General features: G+C 47.4%; 2 protein-coding genes across 2 annotated transcripts; one reads left to right on the top strand and one right to left on the bottom strand.

The window, feature by feature from the left end:
• The first annotated feature begins 6612 nt into the window (after positions 1–6612).
• On the top strand, positions 6613–8898 carry LOC119365122. Its single transcript, XM_037630718.1, has 2 exons — positions 6613–8347; positions 8669–8898. The coding sequence occupies exons 1-2, from the start codon at positions 6911–6913 to the stop codon at positions 8786–8788; spliced, it is 1557 nt and encodes a 518-aa protein (XP_037486615.1). The 5' UTR covers positions 6613–6910; the 3' UTR covers positions 8789–8898.
• A 1076-nt stretch (positions 8899–9974) lies between these two features.
• On the bottom strand, positions 9975–17209 carry LOC119365124 (mechanosensitive ion channel protein 1, mitochondrial-like). Its single transcript, XM_037630719.1, has 8 exons — positions 17054–17209; positions 14778–15542; positions 14077–14348; positions 13405–13505; positions 12571–12678; positions 11359–11580; positions 10634–10766; positions 9975–10463 (listed from the first exon to the last, which is right to left on the bottom strand). The coding sequence occupies exons 2-7, from the start codon at positions 15515–15517 to the stop codon at positions 10662–10664; spliced, it is 1548 nt and encodes a 515-aa protein (XP_037486616.1). The 5' UTR covers positions 15518–15542; positions 17054–17209; the 3' UTR covers positions 9975–10463; positions 10634–10661.
• Positions 17210–17972: the final 763 nt, after the last annotated feature.

Consider the following 17972-nt stretch of genomic DNA (forward strand, 5'->3'; position numbering starts at 1 on the left):
CGCGTAAGCGTACGCGTAATGTCGGTCCGGGCCGCTTCATCCAACAATACCGCCGAACCAAAGTATGACCTGCTGGTAAGCAGTATGACTTATATCGCCCACAACTCACTTGTGTTCTACTCGTGCAAATAACATCAATGCATAAAACCAGGCTCGGATGCCACTGTTGGGGAACATAGTAATTTCAAAAAAATTCCTACACACACGCAAGATCATGGTGATGCATAGCAACGAGAGGGGAGAGTAATGTCCACGTACCCTCGTAGACCGTAAGCGGAAGTGTTAGCACAACGCGGTTGATGTAGTCGTACGTCTTTACGATCCGACCGATCCAAGTACCGAACGTACGGCACCTCCGAGTTCAGCACACGTTCAGCTCGATGACGATCCCCGGGCTCCGATCCATCAAAGCTTCGGGGATGAGTTCCGTCAGCACGACGGCGTGGTGACGATGATGATGTTCTACCGGCGCAGGGCTTCGCCTAAACTCCGCGACGATATGACCGAGGTGGAATATGGTGAAGGGGGGCATCGCACACGGCTAAGGAACGATCCGTAGATCAACTTGTGTGTCATGGGGTGCCCCCTGCCCCCGTATATAAAGGAGCAAGGGAGGAGGAGGCCGGCCCTAGGAGGAGGATGCGCCAAGGGGAGTCCTACTCCCACCGGGAGTAGGACTCCTTCTTTCCTAGTCCAACTAGGAGAAGGGGGGAAAGGAGGGAAGTGGAGAAGGAAGGGAGAGGGGGGCCGCGCCCCAAACCCTTTGTCCAATTCGGACTGGGCTTGGGAGGGGCGCGCGCCACCTCCTGGCTCCTTCCCACTAAGGCCCATTATGGCCCAATAATCTTCCCCGTATTCCCGTAACTCCCCGGTACTCCGAAAAATACCCGAATCACTCGGAACCTTTCCGAACTCCGAATATAGTCGTCCAATATATCGATCTTTACGTCTCGACCATTTCGAGACTCCTCGTCATGTCCCCGATCTCATCCGGGACTCCGAACTCCTTCGGTACATCAAAACTCATAAACTCACAATATAACGATCATCAAAACCTTAAGCGTGCGGACCCTACGGGTTCGAGAACTATGTAGACATGACCTAGAACCATTCTTGGTCAATAACCAATAGCGGAACCTGGATGCCCATATTGGCTCCTATATATTCTACGAAGATCTTTATCGGTCAAACCGCATAACAACATACTTTGTTCCCTTTGTCATCGGTATGTTACTTGCCCGAGATTCGATCGTCGGTATCCAATACCTAGTTCAATCTCGTTACCGGCAAGTCTCTTTACTCGTTACGTAATGCATCATTCCGTAACTAACTCATTAGCTACATTGCTTGCAAGGCTTATAGTGATGTGCATTACCGAGAGGGCCCAGAGATACCTCTCCGACAATCGGAGTGACAAAACCTAATCTCGAAATACGCCAACCCAACATGTACCTTTGGAGACACCTGTAGTACTCCTTTATAATCACCCAGTTACGTTGTGACGTTTGGTAGCACCCAAAGTGTTCCTCCGGTAAACGGGAGTTGCATAATCTCATAGTTACAGGAACATGTATAAGTCATGAAGAAAGCAATAGCAACATACTAAATGATCAAGTGCTAGGATAACGGAATGGGTCAAGTCAATCACATCATTCTCCTAATGACGTGATCCCGTTAATCAAATGACAACACATGTCTATGGTTAGGAAACATAACCATCTTTGATTAACGAGCTAGTCAAGCAGAGGCATACTAGTGACTGTATGTTTGTCTATGTATTCACACATGTATCATGTTTTCGGTTAATACAATTCTAGCATGAATAATAAACATTTATCATGAAATAAGGAAATAAATAATAACTTTATTATTGCCTCTAGGGCATATTTCCTTCAAATTGAGCCAACATGACGAAAGTGACTAGATGAAATTCCCGTGTACCCTCAAGAACACTTTGCTTATCATAAGAGACCGTTTTGGCCTGTTCTTTGCCTCAAAAGGATTTGGCTACCTTGCTGCACTTTTGTTACTACTACCGTTACTTCCTCGTTATAAATTATCTTGCTATCAAACTACTCTGTTACTTACAATGCAAACATTACCTTACTGAAAACCACTTGTCATTTCCTTCTGCTCCTCATTGGGTTCGACACTCTTACTTATCGAAAAGGCTGCAATTGATCCCATATACTTGTGGGTCATCAGAGCCTCAAGAAGACGCTCATCCTCTCTCACATTTGTGGCTCCGAAGGCTCTCAGACGAAGTAATAGTGGTAGATTTAGTAAGATTAATGGTTTACTTGTCATAGACATAATGCCTATATATTGATCATGCCATGAAGAATTATCATAACTATGCATTATTCTATCAATTGCCCAACAATAATTTGTTTACCCTTCGTACTATGCTCATGAGAGAGATGCCTCTAGTGAACACTATGGCACCCGGGTCCATTCACTTTATATTTAATAAAACCCTAAATATACTTGCTGCAATATATTTATTTAAATTTCCTTTTTATTTAATCTATCTATCACTATCAGATTTAATCGTTGCAATTAACGTGTACAAGGGGATTGACAGCCCTCTTATCCGCATTGGGTGCAAGTATTTGCTTTTGTATGTGTGTGTGTGTGTGTGTGTGTGTGTGTGTGTGCGCGCGCGCGTGCTGCTTAAAGTGTTCATGTGGTGTCTCCTACTTGTTCGATAAACGTTGGTTCATAACTGAGGAAAATACTATCTGCTACTATACTACATCACCCTTTCTCTTCGGGGAAATCCCAACCCCTGTCACAAGTCATAGTCCTTAGCCACATTAAGGAATGGGACACTTGCCACACCTTGCTACTTTTGTTATTTGTTACTTGCTAACAATTATATTGCTATCAAATTATCTATCAAACTATCTTCGAGCACTTGTAGAGAATATCTTGCTGAAAATTGTCTATCAATTCCTTCTGCTCCTCGTTGGATTCGACACTCTTTACTTATCAAAAGTACCACGATTGATCCCCTATACGTGTGGGTCACCAGTGCCCCATGGCGTAGTTGTGCTCGTTGTAGTATAGTTGCACGCTCGAGCTTCTCATCGCAGAGTCTCTTGAACAAAGGAGATCGTCAGAGCACATTGATGTCTGCATGAACCCGGTGTGCCATAGAAAGCATGTCAAATACACAAGTCATGCGATATCACTGCTTCAAGTATGATGGTGACTTCTTTAATGTGACCCTGGTATTGCGCACACAAATTTTGTGGGCAGTTCTTCCATTGTGAGTGCATGCAATCAACTGAACCTAACGTATTGGTAAATCCTCTTGCTGCTCAAATTGCCAAAAAACGGTGTCCTCCACATTTGGCTCTCTCATACTCTGGTCCAAACACCTTCACCAGAATGCGTGCAAATTGCTCAGTGGTGTTCAAGACCGTGGTCTCTCCCATACGGATTTTTGCATCAATTGCATCTGCTACTTTACCATAAGCAAGCATCCTAAGAGCAGCCGTGTATTTCTGTAAAGGAGAGAGGGATAATTTTCTGCAACAATCCTTTCTTAGTTTGAAGTTGTCATCAACCTTCTCCACGCCTTTCCACTACCCGCACGAACAAGTTTCTGCTCATCCGGTAGCAACGATGAAAGAAAGTTTCATGAAATGTTGGGACCGCTGTGAAGTAGGCTGTGTAAAGAAGCCGTGCGCCAACCCATGATGGAGCCCTTGAAGTAATGCTTGGCTCGGACATTTCATCGAACAGTAGAGCATGAGGTGCAAATATAGGAGAGTTTTCCGTACCGGAGCGGCGCCGGTGGCGGCCTGGGCGGAGGCCTATAAGTTGGGGCGTCCGATGGCGAAGCCTTGGGTTGGGAATGGCGGCGAGCACCGATAGCGACAAAAGTCCGATGATGGCTGTGCGGAGGAGGACGAACTGAGATGAGAAGAGAACTGCTCGAGCAAGGTGGGAGGGGCGGATATGGGTGAATTGGTGTGGGCCCTAGTTGTCGGTCCAATGTGGCAGTCGCATCTAGGCACCTCTATGTTTGCCCTAGTTATGGGCAGGATATAGGGAATACCGGTCAATCCGAACATTTGAGTTGGTCGTGCGAAGACCGATTGGTAGCGTTTTTGCGTCCGGTCCGTCATTGACCGGGTAGCCCGTCCGGATCGTTTGACGCTCTAAGAGCATCTCCAACAACCGCGCTTCGCGCCGCGCGCAAAAATCTAGTTTGCTGCGCGCGCTTCGGCTGGTTTTGCGCGGCCGCCGGCGCTGGCTCCAACAGCCGCACTAAAATGCGGCATGAGCGCGCCACTCCAGCAGCGCGCAAAAAATGCAGCGCGCGCGACTCGCACAAACAACATATACATTTCAAATATTCAGCAAAAATGATCAAACTAACAAAATAAATCAACAATAAATAGTTCAATTTCGTTATTATTACAACCCAAACAAATAGTTTATCGTTTAGTACAACAAATACTGCAATAAACACAACAAATAGTTCATGAACAATACAATGTCGAACGCAGAAATCATGCTCTTTGTCGTCCATGCCATGCCCACCACTTCTCAGTCAGATCCTTCTGAAGATCATTGTGCGTTGCGGGACGCCGAATGGCATGATAGGATGCAACAAAACAGGCCATCCTTTCAGCCCTCCGTCGCACTTGCACGGGATGTCCCAAGAGCTCATACTGTGAGTAGTCTAAATCTTGGCCACGCTCATTCTCGATGATCATGTTGTGCATGATCACACAAGTATGCATGATGTACCAAAGCATTTTTTGATCCTAAAATCTAGCCGGTCCGCTCACAATAGCAAATTGGGCTTGCAAAATCTCAAAAGCTCTCTCCACATCTTTTCTAGCCGCCGGCTGAGCATTGTGGAAATCAAGATTTTTCTTACCTTCCGGCTTTTTCAACGGCTTCACGAAGGTTTGCCACTTTGGATAGATGCCATCTGCTAGATAATAGTCATAGTTGTACGTACGGCCATTTGCCACAAACTGCACCGGTGGCAACTCACCATTTGCAATCTTATTCATCAGTGGTGACCGGTTGACAACATTGATGTCATTCAAAGATCCAGGCATTCCAAAGAATGCATGCCAAATCCAAGTCTCCTGATCGGCCGCCGCTTCAAGGATTATAGTGGAACCCTTTTTTTGGTCGTGGAATTGCCCATGCCATGCCTTTGGAAAATTCTTCCAACTCCAATGTGTGCAATCTATTGAGCCAAGCATGCCAGGAAAGCCGCGAGCTTTGTTCATCGCCAATAGCCTTGCGACGTCTTCAGCATTGGGAGATCTCAAATACTCCTCACCAAACACTTGCGCAATTCCCACTGCAAAGCGCTTGACACACATGATGGCTTGGCTCTCACCCATAGCCAAGTGAGCATCAACTAGATCAACCGGGATACCGTATGCCAACATACGCAAAGCGGATGTCACCTTCTGAAATGTGCTATGCCCGAGCTCTCCGGCGGCATTCCTCCTTTGCTGAAAAAAAACAGTCATGGCTCGCTAGTTTCTCTACAATGCGCCTGAACAAGTCGGTGCTCATCCTAAACCGGCGATGAAAATACGACTCTGGGTACGTGGGATTCTCCACGAAATAGTGTCTCATCAATCTGTTATGGGCATCAATCCTATCTCTCCAAATTTTCTGCCGACCCATAACCGAACCACCGTGCTTCGTTTTTTTTATTGATATGCATAGCTAGGATCATTGCAAGATCCTCCTCCTCTTCCATATCAAATTCTTCTTCGGAAGAATCATACGACGAACTCATCTACAATGTTCAATACTATGCTATAAAAACTACAATCAACATGCACCAAATTCATGAAGTTTGAGCAATACATACCTTGTAGGCATTTTGTCGAACACCTTGCGGGCGCCGAGCGGCAGCGAGCTCTCGGGCGCTGTTCGTCGGAGGACGGACGCGCGTGAAGGCCGGCGGCACTAGAGGGGGGGCGGAGAAGCCGCGGCGGCACGGGAATAGGCCGGGGAAGCGCCGGAACGATCGCCGGGGGGCGCGGGCGACGGCGACGGCGCGGGTGGATGGGGATGGAAGTTGGAGAGCGAGCGCGCGAGAGTCCAGCGCGCGGGAGCGGGCGCAGCAAATAAGCGGCGCGCGATTGCGTTTCGGCCAGCGTGCTGAACTACATATGCCGCGCGCCCTATTTTTGCGCGCCCGCTGAAGCAACTATACCGATTGCGCGCGAAAAAACGTTTAATTTTACGGCGCGGCCCTAGTTTAGCGCGGCCGTTGGAGATGCTCTAACACAAACATAGCCGGTGCATCAATGCGCCTCCCTGATCTGCATATCTCCAGCCCGAAATCTAATCAACTATTCCGGCGGACCGAAATCTCCAAATCAATTGAAGAACCTCCCACGTTTCCGTAAAAGAAGCCAGCGTCATCACAGCAAGTAATCATCCATCCCCAGGCAGCACCTTGCCATAAAATAAATAAATAGGCTTTTTGGTGGGGAATAAATAAATGTGAACTTTTTTTAGTTGAAAATAAATGTGAACTTGATTAGCGACGGGACAATGGAGGCAGCGCACCAGCAGCACCGGCACGGGAGAAACCTCAAAAAGGTGCCGCCCCACCCACCCCACCGCACCCGAAAACCCCACTCAATCCCAGTCCAAGCCGCTACGCTAGAACAAGCGAAGAGAGTGAGATTGAGAACCAGAAGCAGAGCAACACGCGGAGGGGATGGGCGACCTGGCACACTCCCGTGGCTGCTGCCCACGCGACCCGCCCATGTAAATCTCCCAAATCTCACTCGCCAGAACCCCACTCCCGATACCAGTCGGTCAGCATACCCCAGTCCCCGCCAAGGACGAGGCATTGCGAGGTCGGGCCCGGCGGCGGCGGCGGCGCGGAGCAGCCACGGCGCCAGGAATGAAGGGGGGCAGCGGCGGCGGCAAGGAGTCCGCCACCGGCTCCTTCCTCCGCTTCCTCCTCCTGCTCCTCCTCCCCCTCACCGCCCTCTATTTCTTCTACACGCTCCACCTCCTCCTCGCCTCCGCCGCCTCCTCGTCCGCCGCCTCCTGCCCGCCGGACCCCACCGCGGTCTCCTCCCGCGTCTCCACCAACCGCACCGCCGCGGCGGTGGTCGACAATAAGGCCGCCCCCGCGGCGGCGGCGGCGTCCACGGCCACGACGCTGCAGCACGTGGTGTTCGGCATCGCGGCCTCGTCGCGGTTCTGGGACAAGCGCAAGGAGTACATCAAGGTGTGGTGGCGCCCGCGCGGCGCCATGCGCGGCTACGTCTGGCTGGACCGCGAGGTGCGGGAGTCCAACATGTCCACGGCGCGGACGGGGCTCCCGGCCATCAAGATCTCCTCCGACACCTCCGCCTTCCCCTACATGCACCGCCGCGGCCACCGCTCCGCCATCCGCATCTCCCGCATCGTCTCCGAGACCTTCCGCCTCGGCCTCCCCGGCGTGCGCTGGTTCGTCATGGGCGACGACGACACCGTCTTCTTCCCCGACAACCTGCTCACCGTCCTCAACAAGTTCGACCACCGCCAGCCCTACTACATCGGCTCCCTCTCCGAGAGCCACCTGCAGAACATCTACTTCTCCTACGGGATGGCGTACGGCGGCGGCGGGTTCGCCATCAGCAGGCCGCTGGCGGAGGCGCTCGCGCGGATTCAGGACGGCTGCATCAGCCGCTACCCGGCGCTCTACGGCAGCGACGACCGGATCCAGGCGTGCATGGCGGAGCTGGGGGTGCCGCTGACCAAGCACCCGGGGTTCCACCAGTACGACGTCTACGGGGACCTCCTGGGCCTCCTCGCGGCGCACCCGGTGGCGCCGATCGTGACGCTGCACCACCTGGACGTCGTGCAGCCGCTGTTCCCCAACGCGCCCGCGCGCCCCGCGGCGGTGCGGAGGCTGTTCAGCGGGCCCGTGAAGCTGGACCCGGCGGGGATAATGCAGCAGTCCATCTGCTACGACGGGGCGAACCGGTGGACGGTGTCGGTGGCGTGGGGGTTCGCCGTGCTGGTGTCGAGGGGGGTGACCTCGCCGCGGGAGATGGAGATGCCGGCGCGGACGTTCCTCAACTGGTACCGGCGCGCCGACTACACGGCGTACGCGTTCAACACGCGGCCCCTGGCGCGCACGCCGTGCCACAAGCCGGCCGTGTACTACCTGTCGTCGGCGCGCAGCGCGGAGGCCGCCCGCGGCGGGGAGACAACGGTGACGCGGTACGAGCGGTGGCGCCCCGCGAACGAGACGCGGCCCGCGTGCCGTTGGAACATCACCGACCCGGACGCGCATCTCGACCACATCGTCGTGCTCAAGAGGCCCGACCCCGGGATATGGGACCGGGTAATCCCCTTCGCTCCTTCCCTTAACTCAATTCCTTTTTCAGCATATACTACTAATATACAAATGGCCCAATTGCTGATTAAAAAGGAGTATACATACGCTTAACTGTCCAAAATACAATTGCAACACAAGATAGTTAAAAATTCCAGCAATGGTAGGAGAAGCGTATCAACTGGTAATTGCGTACTAGGTTTGGTTGACTGCCTGAGCGAATGTTGGTATACCTTTAAATAAAGGATTAATGATGTGTGTGGAAACATTACTTATATTGCCTTTGGCAAGTTTGTTTACTGATGTATGGCTCACATGGATGTTGTGCAGTCACCGAGGAGGAACTGCTGTAGGGTGCTGTCGTCGCCGAAGGTGGGGAAGGAGGGGAAGAAGACGATGACCATCGACGTGGGCGTGTGCAGGGACGGCGAGTTCAGCCAAGTACTCTAGGTCTAGCCTAGCCTGTTAGGAGAACACTGTAGGACGATTCAATATTTTTGTTCTCTCTTCTTGTATTCTTGCTGGAAGGTATAACAAACGAGAGCCTCCTCGTTCGGTCATCTCCTGCCTGTGTACCTACCGTGCTGCTGCTTTGCGCCTCACGAACGAGCCATCACCAGGCACGAGAAGGACTCGAAGCTGTGGCCGGACTTCCTCAGCATCGTGCCACTGCTGCCCCCACAACAGTTGAAGGGGACGTGGCATGGCATGCATGAATGCAGGCGGGTTCGCTGTGCTAAAAGGCGTGTAGGGCTACTGGGATTTGGACTTGGGGAAAGCTTGGCTTCAGCCTTTGGTGGCAAGATCCAGGCGTTCGGCCAACACCCACGCGGGGTGGGATGGCAACAGCCAACAGGAGGAGCACGGTTCTGGTGCGGGGGCGTGTGTTTGTGTGTGAAACTGGGTCAGCCCGCGTCGGTTTTTACTTCGTTTCTGGCAGCCGGCGTGGCTCGCCTCGGCCGTGACGGGCAAGACGGCAAAGCACGTCCGGCGACAGGGCTTGGCATTCTTTCTGGCAACAGGGACGACCAAATCTACCAGCCCATCCGCCCGAGACATATTTAAGGTGATGTGGAGAGCGTTCATTCATTCCTCCGAACCATCAACAACAGAGCTATAAATGCTCGCTGAGGCCGGTTCAACAGGTGGCACACCGTCGCAACCAAAAACCATTTACACTTGTCGGCACGCACATGGCCATGAAAAGGGGGTCACACGCCAACGCTCTCCCGTGATTCATGTCGCTCCCGATTCCATCCTAGTCCTAGAAACGAGAGCGAAAGGCGTTGCCTAACTCGAGTATTTTATGCCATTCCTGTGTTAATGATTCCCTAGACAAGTCTACAGTGTCAATCGTATACTAGTAGCAGCGATATATTCTTTTATCGAGCGACGACTTGTTTAGGGTCTGTTTGGTTCCAACTCACCCTACCAAACATTGGTCGCGCCAAATCCATTGTACGTTGTTTGGTTTGTTGCCAAATATATTTGGCTGCCAACGAGTCCTTTGTTAAATCTTTGGCCAAGCCTGGCGGTGGAATCTTTCGCCAAATAATTGGCGAGCCAATATTGGCTACGGGCAAGAACCAAACATACCCTTAATCTCTGACGTACTCAACGGAGTACTACAAGCAAATTAACAAGCATATGCATAGGACTATAGTAGCCAGATCTAGAGATAAAAGCCGAACGACGCGTGTCAACATGGTCCCCGACACACCGATTCAGGACAAAGGTGTCTATCACGCCTAGTCATGCATCAAAACAAAACTTGCACGCATGTCGACGTTCCAGCATTTAGAGTTCCAAGGCCAAACGGGATACTCCTGGGCCCTGATGCAGACCTCCAGTGGATCATGCCACCCCATGTGTTTCAAGTTACCACAACTGAACACTGACGAATCGTGGTAAACTACTCGCTAAGCAGTAGTATCAGCGTACGTAGCAAAATGTCGTAACGCAAGACTATATTCTCCGGCAACGGATGATGTATGTTTGCCGAATTGAGGACAGGCAACAAAAGTCCCACCTTGGTTCCAAAAGAGGTCCCTGCCTTCGCACGCGCACCAAGCAAAATCTCCTCTAACCCTCCGCGTATGTACTCCTCCAGGCTAACGACGTTCACCTGCCAACGATACAATTCCCTCTGTCATTTTTTCCCCCTACAAAACTAGCCTGTTCAAAACTGTAATAAGCAGCCAAACTTCTATTACTAAATGTTTGCTTAGAATAGTACCGACTGAAAAATGAGCAGCTCACATTACAGGTAAGCTGCGCAGCCAAATATTGACTTACCCTACTTGAGTTTGAGAAAACATCAGAATCAGCAGCACTGCGTGGTGCTTCCAAATTCAACGCCATGTGACTTGATAATCCTGGCAGCTCCTAGAAGAATGTCCTGTTCTGCATATATCAACTCGTCCTTTCTCTGAAAGTGTGCAAGAGATTCATGCCAAACAAAAAGGACGATAAGTATTCTAAACTTGCAACAGAACAGCAAAAACATTGTTCTATATGGCTACGCCCTTGTGGTGATTGTGGATGATTACAAACTATGAATAACTCTGGGAGACGTTTTGCATTACTGTAGAACATCAAACTGTTTAATCTGGACAGACTCTGACAGAAAATCGTTTTGTGTTATGTTCATTTCGATGAGACATTATTTTGGATCACATTTCTTAGTCTTGTTGCAGCACAACTCCAGAACAGCAACAGATAACAGCAGCTTACAAGTTGGATTCAACAGAAGAGATTGATATGATGCAATGCAATGTAGTAAGCGTTGATCACCAATTTATGCTAAAGGCGTCGACCCAAAGGGATACATAAAATTTCAAGCCATATGTTTTCTGCTACTCTTGACCACTGACCCATGTCAAAGACAAAAATGCATGTATGATAGACAAGTGTTGCCAGGTTATCACCATATGACCTTTTAAGTTTTATCTGGTCCTTACTGTGAGAATTAGCCACTGAAATCCAACATAATAACTTTGAATGAAATAAATTGAACGCACCATTTTTTGGAGGATGCACCCTATGACAAGCTCTCCATATGAACTTTCCAATCTTGACAGGTAGCAGTAAGGAGCATCTGTTTCCAAGATAACTTTTGGGTTGGACCTTAACATAGCCTTGATCTCCTCTGCTACAGCAGGAACCTTCTCAATATCCTCAAGTCTTATAGGAATCTTGGTCACACTTACTCGCCACTGAGCTCGTGATCTATTCACTATGATCTGCAATTTTTCAAGAATGCTATGAGAGAAGGTAGGTCAACCCTGATACTGATAATCCTATGATTGACTAAAGAAATTTAAACAACATTATTTTTTACATGCATTGTCATCTTTCTATGATTTGTCATCTTTCTGGGTGATTTTAACTAATAAAATGAACAAAAACATTTGAGCAAACTTCTCCTACTCCAAACTTCGTACAGAAGAAGTGCATCATTCAAAGTTAATTTCAATCCCCAAAATTCATGTGTCCATTACAACTGCAATGAGGCTAAATGTACAAAGTTCAACTCAAGCAAATCCTGAACTTCAAAAAAGGCTGCATCCAGTCTCAGTGCGAAAAGTCCCCACATGTTGTGGTCTGAGGAAAACCCTAACAAATTAAATTTCAGTAGAAAGTAGTAAGCTTTAGCAGTGTAACTGATAACTACTGTAGAAGTTAAGTTCTGAATTTGTCATGCTTGAGCTATAACTGAAAAGTATACTATAGCTAATCATAAAATAATTGCTCTTACATGTGATACATGTGCGAGGTTACCACATATTCTTGTTTGCATGTTTCCTAGGTGTTTCGGATGTTGTTTATGCCTTTATGGTGTATCTAAAGATTGTCGCATTGAGTAAACATATCAAGGGTGTTACTATTCCAAGCAGTTGAATATCATAAGATGGTTCCAGCGCCATATACTGATATACATACATTTAAATGTGGATACTGATTCAAGTTGCCTTAACCAATCCATGTGACAGAACATTGCAGCACAAATTGCTAACTATAGGAAATTCAGCCTATAATAGCGAGTGATATCGCACCATCCAGTGATAAAGAAAGAAACGTGCAAAAAAAAACATTGCACCAAGTAAAACAGGATATGATCAGCAAAATGAAAAAAAGGTAAGATGGTACACATTACATATGTGATATGTCACCATGTAGGCGTAATATGTGTTGTTTAAGAATATAGTATCCAGTAGAAGATGTGATGGTACCTGACTTGAGAACAAAGAGTTGGGTACTGTGAAAGGAAGCTTTTCTGGACTCATCATCAAAGTTGAAGTAAGTCCTATTTCGAGTACCGTGCCTTCTATTGACCCAGCCTACAAAGGAAAATGTTTTACTTAGGGAGTCTATACATGCTACACAATTATAAAGCAATACAAGATAATAATTGGCCTGTGAACATGCATTATTATCTGCAAACATGAACTTCAGGAGAAATAAGGTAACATCTGACTCACATCAGGATAAACAGATGAAACACTTACTCCTCACTCCTCAGGGACACATCTAACAGTAACATGAGATACTTGACACATTCATAACCATTATTTAGGGACAGTATATTTATTCATCAAAACAAACGCGGTGGTCATAACTATAAAAGTGGGTTTTCATGTCTCGGGTCAACTTTGTTTCCTCCTCTCGTAAAGCCTCTCAATTACCACGAATAGGTAGCTGGTATCACTTTACTGGAGACGTTGTTTGTAATCCAATGCTTTAACACTGTAAGAGATGAGCTCTATTTCTCCTCAGGGCATGGATCAAGCACATATCCTAAGCTTAAGATGAACATCTTCTATTCTCCTAGGGCATTTGATAATCATGAGCTCATATTACCAAATGTCATGGATTGACAATTTACTAGCACCAACTAGTGCCTACCACGTGGCAAACATTTGTCATTTATATCAACATCTATGTATACTAGTAAAACAATTACACATGCAGTCCCAGGTAAACAAAATTTCGTTGTACATATGGTACACTCATGGTTCGAACAATGTATGTCCAGTAATCACATATACAAATATATGATAAGGCACCTTTATGTATTCTCCAACTGAGAATGGCCTAGAAAATTGTAAGGAGAACCCATTCAACACGTTGCCCAAGACATCTCTAGCAGCAAAAGCCGTAGCAACACCTGCAGTGCACATCAGTGTAAAAAGGATTTTAGTTTTGTTCGGAGTATTAACTACTGAATCTAGAAATATGAGGAATCCTCACATGGAAGAAGAAATAGTGCATGCTGTAGTATTTACACACAGATTACTGAAGACTGTAATATTTCCTAACAAGATTTCTGCATTATAGCATGCATAGCATAAGTATACATGAGTTATCGAAGATCCATATTACGCAGCTATTGGAAAGGACCGAAAGGTCCAACACGGCTACATTCCTTATTATCATATTGTTCTAAGATATATAAACAACCACATCTCATTTGTGATAACTAATTTGTACAGCACGGTAGGCCAAGGAAACAAAATGCGGCTTTGATGAAAAAAATGTAAGTAAAAGATTCTTTCCGAGAGAAAAAAGGAAGATACTGAGCTATTCACATCTAAGAAGCACAGGACAGAACACACAGTTATTTAGCGCTTACTTTTACATGCTACCTTTGGTTATTAAATGATGTTTTTTAGTGCAGATAATGATTGCTAAATGCATTATCATATGGGCATATCACATATTATTCCTCAAAACATTACCTCCCACACCACCAACAGTTAATATTGATTGAACAGCTACACCACAAGCCTCAGCAAGACCCATTATACCAAGTGCAATCAGTCCCAATGAGGAGACTTGGTTAAAAGCTGATAACCTTGCTCTATCAGTAACTAAGGCAGTTTGGTTGGCCATAGCTTTAGTGATAAAGTTTGCTTTCCACCTATGAAGAAACCAGACAACTGACAATACAAATGCACCCCTCAAAGCTTGTGGAAAATAAGGTGATACACTTGGTGCGATCACTGCAGCCCTGATGAATGAAGAAAAAACATGAACATCTCAGAACATAATATGCCACTTTTTATCAGGCTACAACTTAGCATAAGCATGCACACAATTAATGAATATAAATGAATCATGAATGTGTACTGTTGTATCATTAACAAAAAAAAGTCAACAAGCATCCTTGATTTTGATAGGAAGTTTCTCTTTCAAATATTAAAGAAATATGGTCAGTCTAAGAATTTTTCAAAAGCAGCAGCTGCTTCTCTTTTTTTTCAGAAAAGAGAGACAAGACGGACGCCACCATAGTACAATTAAACTTGCATCAATTTTTTGATACAAAATGAAAGGCGACACTCCAGATTAAATGGCAACACATATAAGAAAATATTTAAATAACATCACAACATGGTAAACAGTGGCAAAGCTGTGCAAGGTAAGTTCAATAGAAACTCACATCTCTGAAAATGCCATAAATGTGATCAAGTATTTTGCAGGATCCTCCAATGCACTCCAAAGGCTGGTGCTATATGAAGCATTGGTGTTGACTGAGTTCCCCAAAAGTGCTGATATCGGGTTCTGTGAACCATACTTATGAAGCCTCTTGAAGACGATAGGCATGACAAACCAGGCCAAAAGGGTACCACATAATGTTCCTCCAAGTGGAACAACTACCTTTTCTAGATCTGGATTTGCCTCAAGAAAACTTTGAACATGGGGTGTGACTGCATCAGTCATCTCCTTCACTTTCTTGCCTGCATCAGTCGTAGCATCAATGGTGGAGTTGCGAGCATTTTCAAAAATGTCCATCCAAGTGGTTCCTCCAGTACCAACCTCAGCAGTTTCAGTGGGAGGAACAATTGGGACTTCAGGCTTAATTCCAGTGTCTGATGAGTATGCACGGCGGATGCTGGAAACACCTAACGGTCCTGGCAATGCATTAAAACTGGGCCTTGAAGTATTCAACCAATTAGTGCCCATATAAGCAGAAAGGGGCATCATAGCCCTTGACACACCATTGGCTGGAGGAAAACGATCCATTGCTTTCATCTGCCCAATAATTGAATTGCCTGGTTTTACCTTGCCCCTGGCACAGCTGTTGAACCCCCTCAAAGAAGCGCCAGGAGATTTGGACCCAATCGATAACTCCATAAGATTCTGAGACGACCGACGCAAGATTGCTGTACAACCAGACATTGTGCACTACTTAAGAAACTGTGCCCTGAAATATGAAAACAATTAATATGAAAATTGGAGAATAAACATAACTAAAACAGAAAACAAGACTACTACCAAACTCTATTAACGATGACTAAATGACCAAGTATAAACCATAATTCAACAGCAAAGCAACAACGTATGAAACTACTAGTTATCAACATATACCATATCAAACTTCATTAAGCTTGTAGGACTAGAAAATAACTGTGGATGCTAAATCCGAAAATTCTGAATCATGAGAACTTCAATTTCATGGTGCCAAAGAGCTCGGCAAACTATAGGTATTACCGAAAAAGGGTTTCCCCCCGCTTTGTATTCCAAAGCACCAACACCGATACAGAGCAGACGCTGGGGCGAGCAGCATAACAAGCCAAACTATAGGTATTCAAACATCAAAAGATAAAGGACAGACGCCGGGTGCCCCTCTAACTGTTATCCATGCTGTTGTCTCAAACCATAACAGCAAACTCCGGGATTTGCATCAAATGGGTGTGCCAAACCTTATAAGGAGCAAACATAAGAAAATTACAGTGCAAAGCGACCACTCAAGCGATGCTTGCCAGATTTCCCAATCACAGCAACAATAATTCGTCGGCACAACCAAAATCAGCTTAATCAGCGGGGAAATTCAGGTCTCAAGTTAGAATCAGACAAACAAACTATAAACCAACAATTCTTACTCGACCCAGATGCTATATTTGCATAAACCCTTAAGGCAACACCAAATCGAACCGGCGGAAGAGCAGCAGTTACAAATAACAGTTGACATCAAACAGCTGGAAACATAATTAAAGCAAGAGAAATGGTAATGATGACTAAAAGGAATGAGGATAAACCTTAACACAACTCTCACTTGAACTTGAACTGCAGAGAAACAATGTGTGTGAAATTACTAATTGTCAACACGCACATGACAAAAGTACACCCATCACTGTTTCTCTAACTGAAAACCACGCTCCCCATCACTATGTCTCAACCGTGACAGCAAACTCCATTTGCGCCATATGATTGAGCTAAATCTTAGCCACGGCAAAAACTACATTGCAGAGCGACCACGCAAATGATCCTTTCCATAATAAGTTGCATCAACAAGCACCCAAAATTTCCAAATTACAGCGGCTATAATTCGTCGGTACAGTCAAATCAGATTAATCAGAGGGGGAAATTCGGGTCTCCCATCAGAATCGAACGAACGAACTAGGCATCAACAATCCTTACTTCAATCCACCCCCCCCCCCCTCTTTTCTTTTTGCGAATGAAACCTTACTTGAATCCCAGATGCTACATTTGCAAGCCCTCGAATCGGGCGACACGGAACCAGCGGAAGAGCACCCATCAGTAACGAAAAAAACTCGCACCAAAACGCACGCCGGAAACGAAGCCCGCGGCGCACGGGGAAGGCTCTGACACAACTAGCGGCAGCGCCATCTGGAAGCGGTAAGAACCCACATCGAGGAAAGGGGAGGTCCAGCCGCGGCAGTGATTCGAAGGGGGAAGGGTGGTAGGGCTTACGCTTCGGAGAGGTGGAGGAGTCCGGGACCCGGCGGCGCTCCTTCTTCGTCCCCGCCGCGCTTCAACAGCTGGCCCGGAGGGGCGTGGCCGCGTGGGGTGGGGGGTGTGAAGCGTGAGGCCTCGACGGCGACGGGGGCTCGCTGGTTTATTTTCCTTTGCTCTCTGCTTGCCTTTCTTGCGGGACAGGAAACGAGGCGATGTCGTGGAGAGGCTGCGGGTGGGACCTCATCCCTGCCCCACCCCCGCGTTGTGCGGTGCGTGCTCAGATTTTTTTCCTTCCCTTTTCCTTTTTTTCTTGTCTCCAAGGGATCATTTTTTCTCTGAGGGGCCTTCTGGATTATGCATCCAAGGCCGCGAATCCCAGCTTTTCTCTTCGAGCAACCCGTGAAGCCCAAGTGGGCAAGTGTGTCACACGTGGCCACTTGTCCACCACTTGTCCAGTGTGACGTGGCAAGGATCGGGCTCTATCTGTAAGTGTGCGTGAGTGAGAGCAAGGGAGTGTTAAAAGGGACAGCCAGCCGCCTGTGGTAAGGCATGTGATGTAACAGACCGTCAAACTCATCCCAATCCTTCCTCTGGAAGCAATCCTCTTCTTCCTCTCCAAGTCTCTCTCGCTCTCCCTCACCTACTTCCGATCCCCTCCTTTCTGGTTCGTTGCAGTTGGTTATCAGAGCCAAAATCGCCCCAAAATTTTTCTTCCAATCGCGCTGGTTGCAGATCGGTAACATCCACCGCACCGGTGTGTGCTGCTCCGGCAAGCTCACCCGAAATCCGTCGCGGGGTTTGATCTCCTCCAAGCAAGGCGACGGCGCCCTCCAAAGCTTCGGCGGCGACGCGTCAGGTGCTGGCCGCCATGGACGAAGGCAACAGCAACATCACCAAGATGCTCGAGTCTCTCCTCGCTAAGATGGACGAACAG

This window comes from Triticum dicoccoides, chromosome 2B (assembly GCF_002162155.2).
Source record: "Triticum dicoccoides isolate Atlit2015 ecotype Zavitan chromosome 2B, WEW_v2.0, whole genome shotgun sequence".
In the NCBI taxonomy this organism is placed as follows: Eukaryota; Viridiplantae; Streptophyta; class Magnoliopsida; order Poales; family Poaceae; genus Triticum; species Triticum dicoccoides.

What these genes read in the sequence shown, in the direction of transcription:
- LOC119365122 (XM_037630718.1), top strand. Translation starts at nt 6,911, where the DNA reads ATGAAGGGGGGCAGCGGCGGCGGCAAGGAGTCCGCCACCGGCTCCTTC. An exon ending in ACCCCGGGATATGGGACCGG is followed by an intron (nt 8,348 to 8,668) that starts GTAATCCCCTTC and finishes GATGTTGTGCAG; the next exon opens with TCACCGAGGAGGAACTGCTG.
- LOC119365124 (XM_037630719.1), bottom strand. Translation starts at nt 15,517, where the DNA reads ATGTCTGGTTGTACAGCAATCTTGCGTCGGTCGTCTCAGAATCTTATG. An exon ending in TTTATGGCATTTTCAGAGAT is followed by an intron (nt 14,349 to 14,777) that starts GTGAGTTTCTAT and finishes TTCATTCATCAG; the next exon opens with GGCTGCAGTGATCGCACCAA. An exon ending in GGTGCATCCTCCAAAAAATG is followed by an intron (nt 10,767 to 11,358) that starts GTGCGTTCAATT and finishes GCACACTTTCAG; the next exon opens with AGAAAGGACGAGTTGATATA.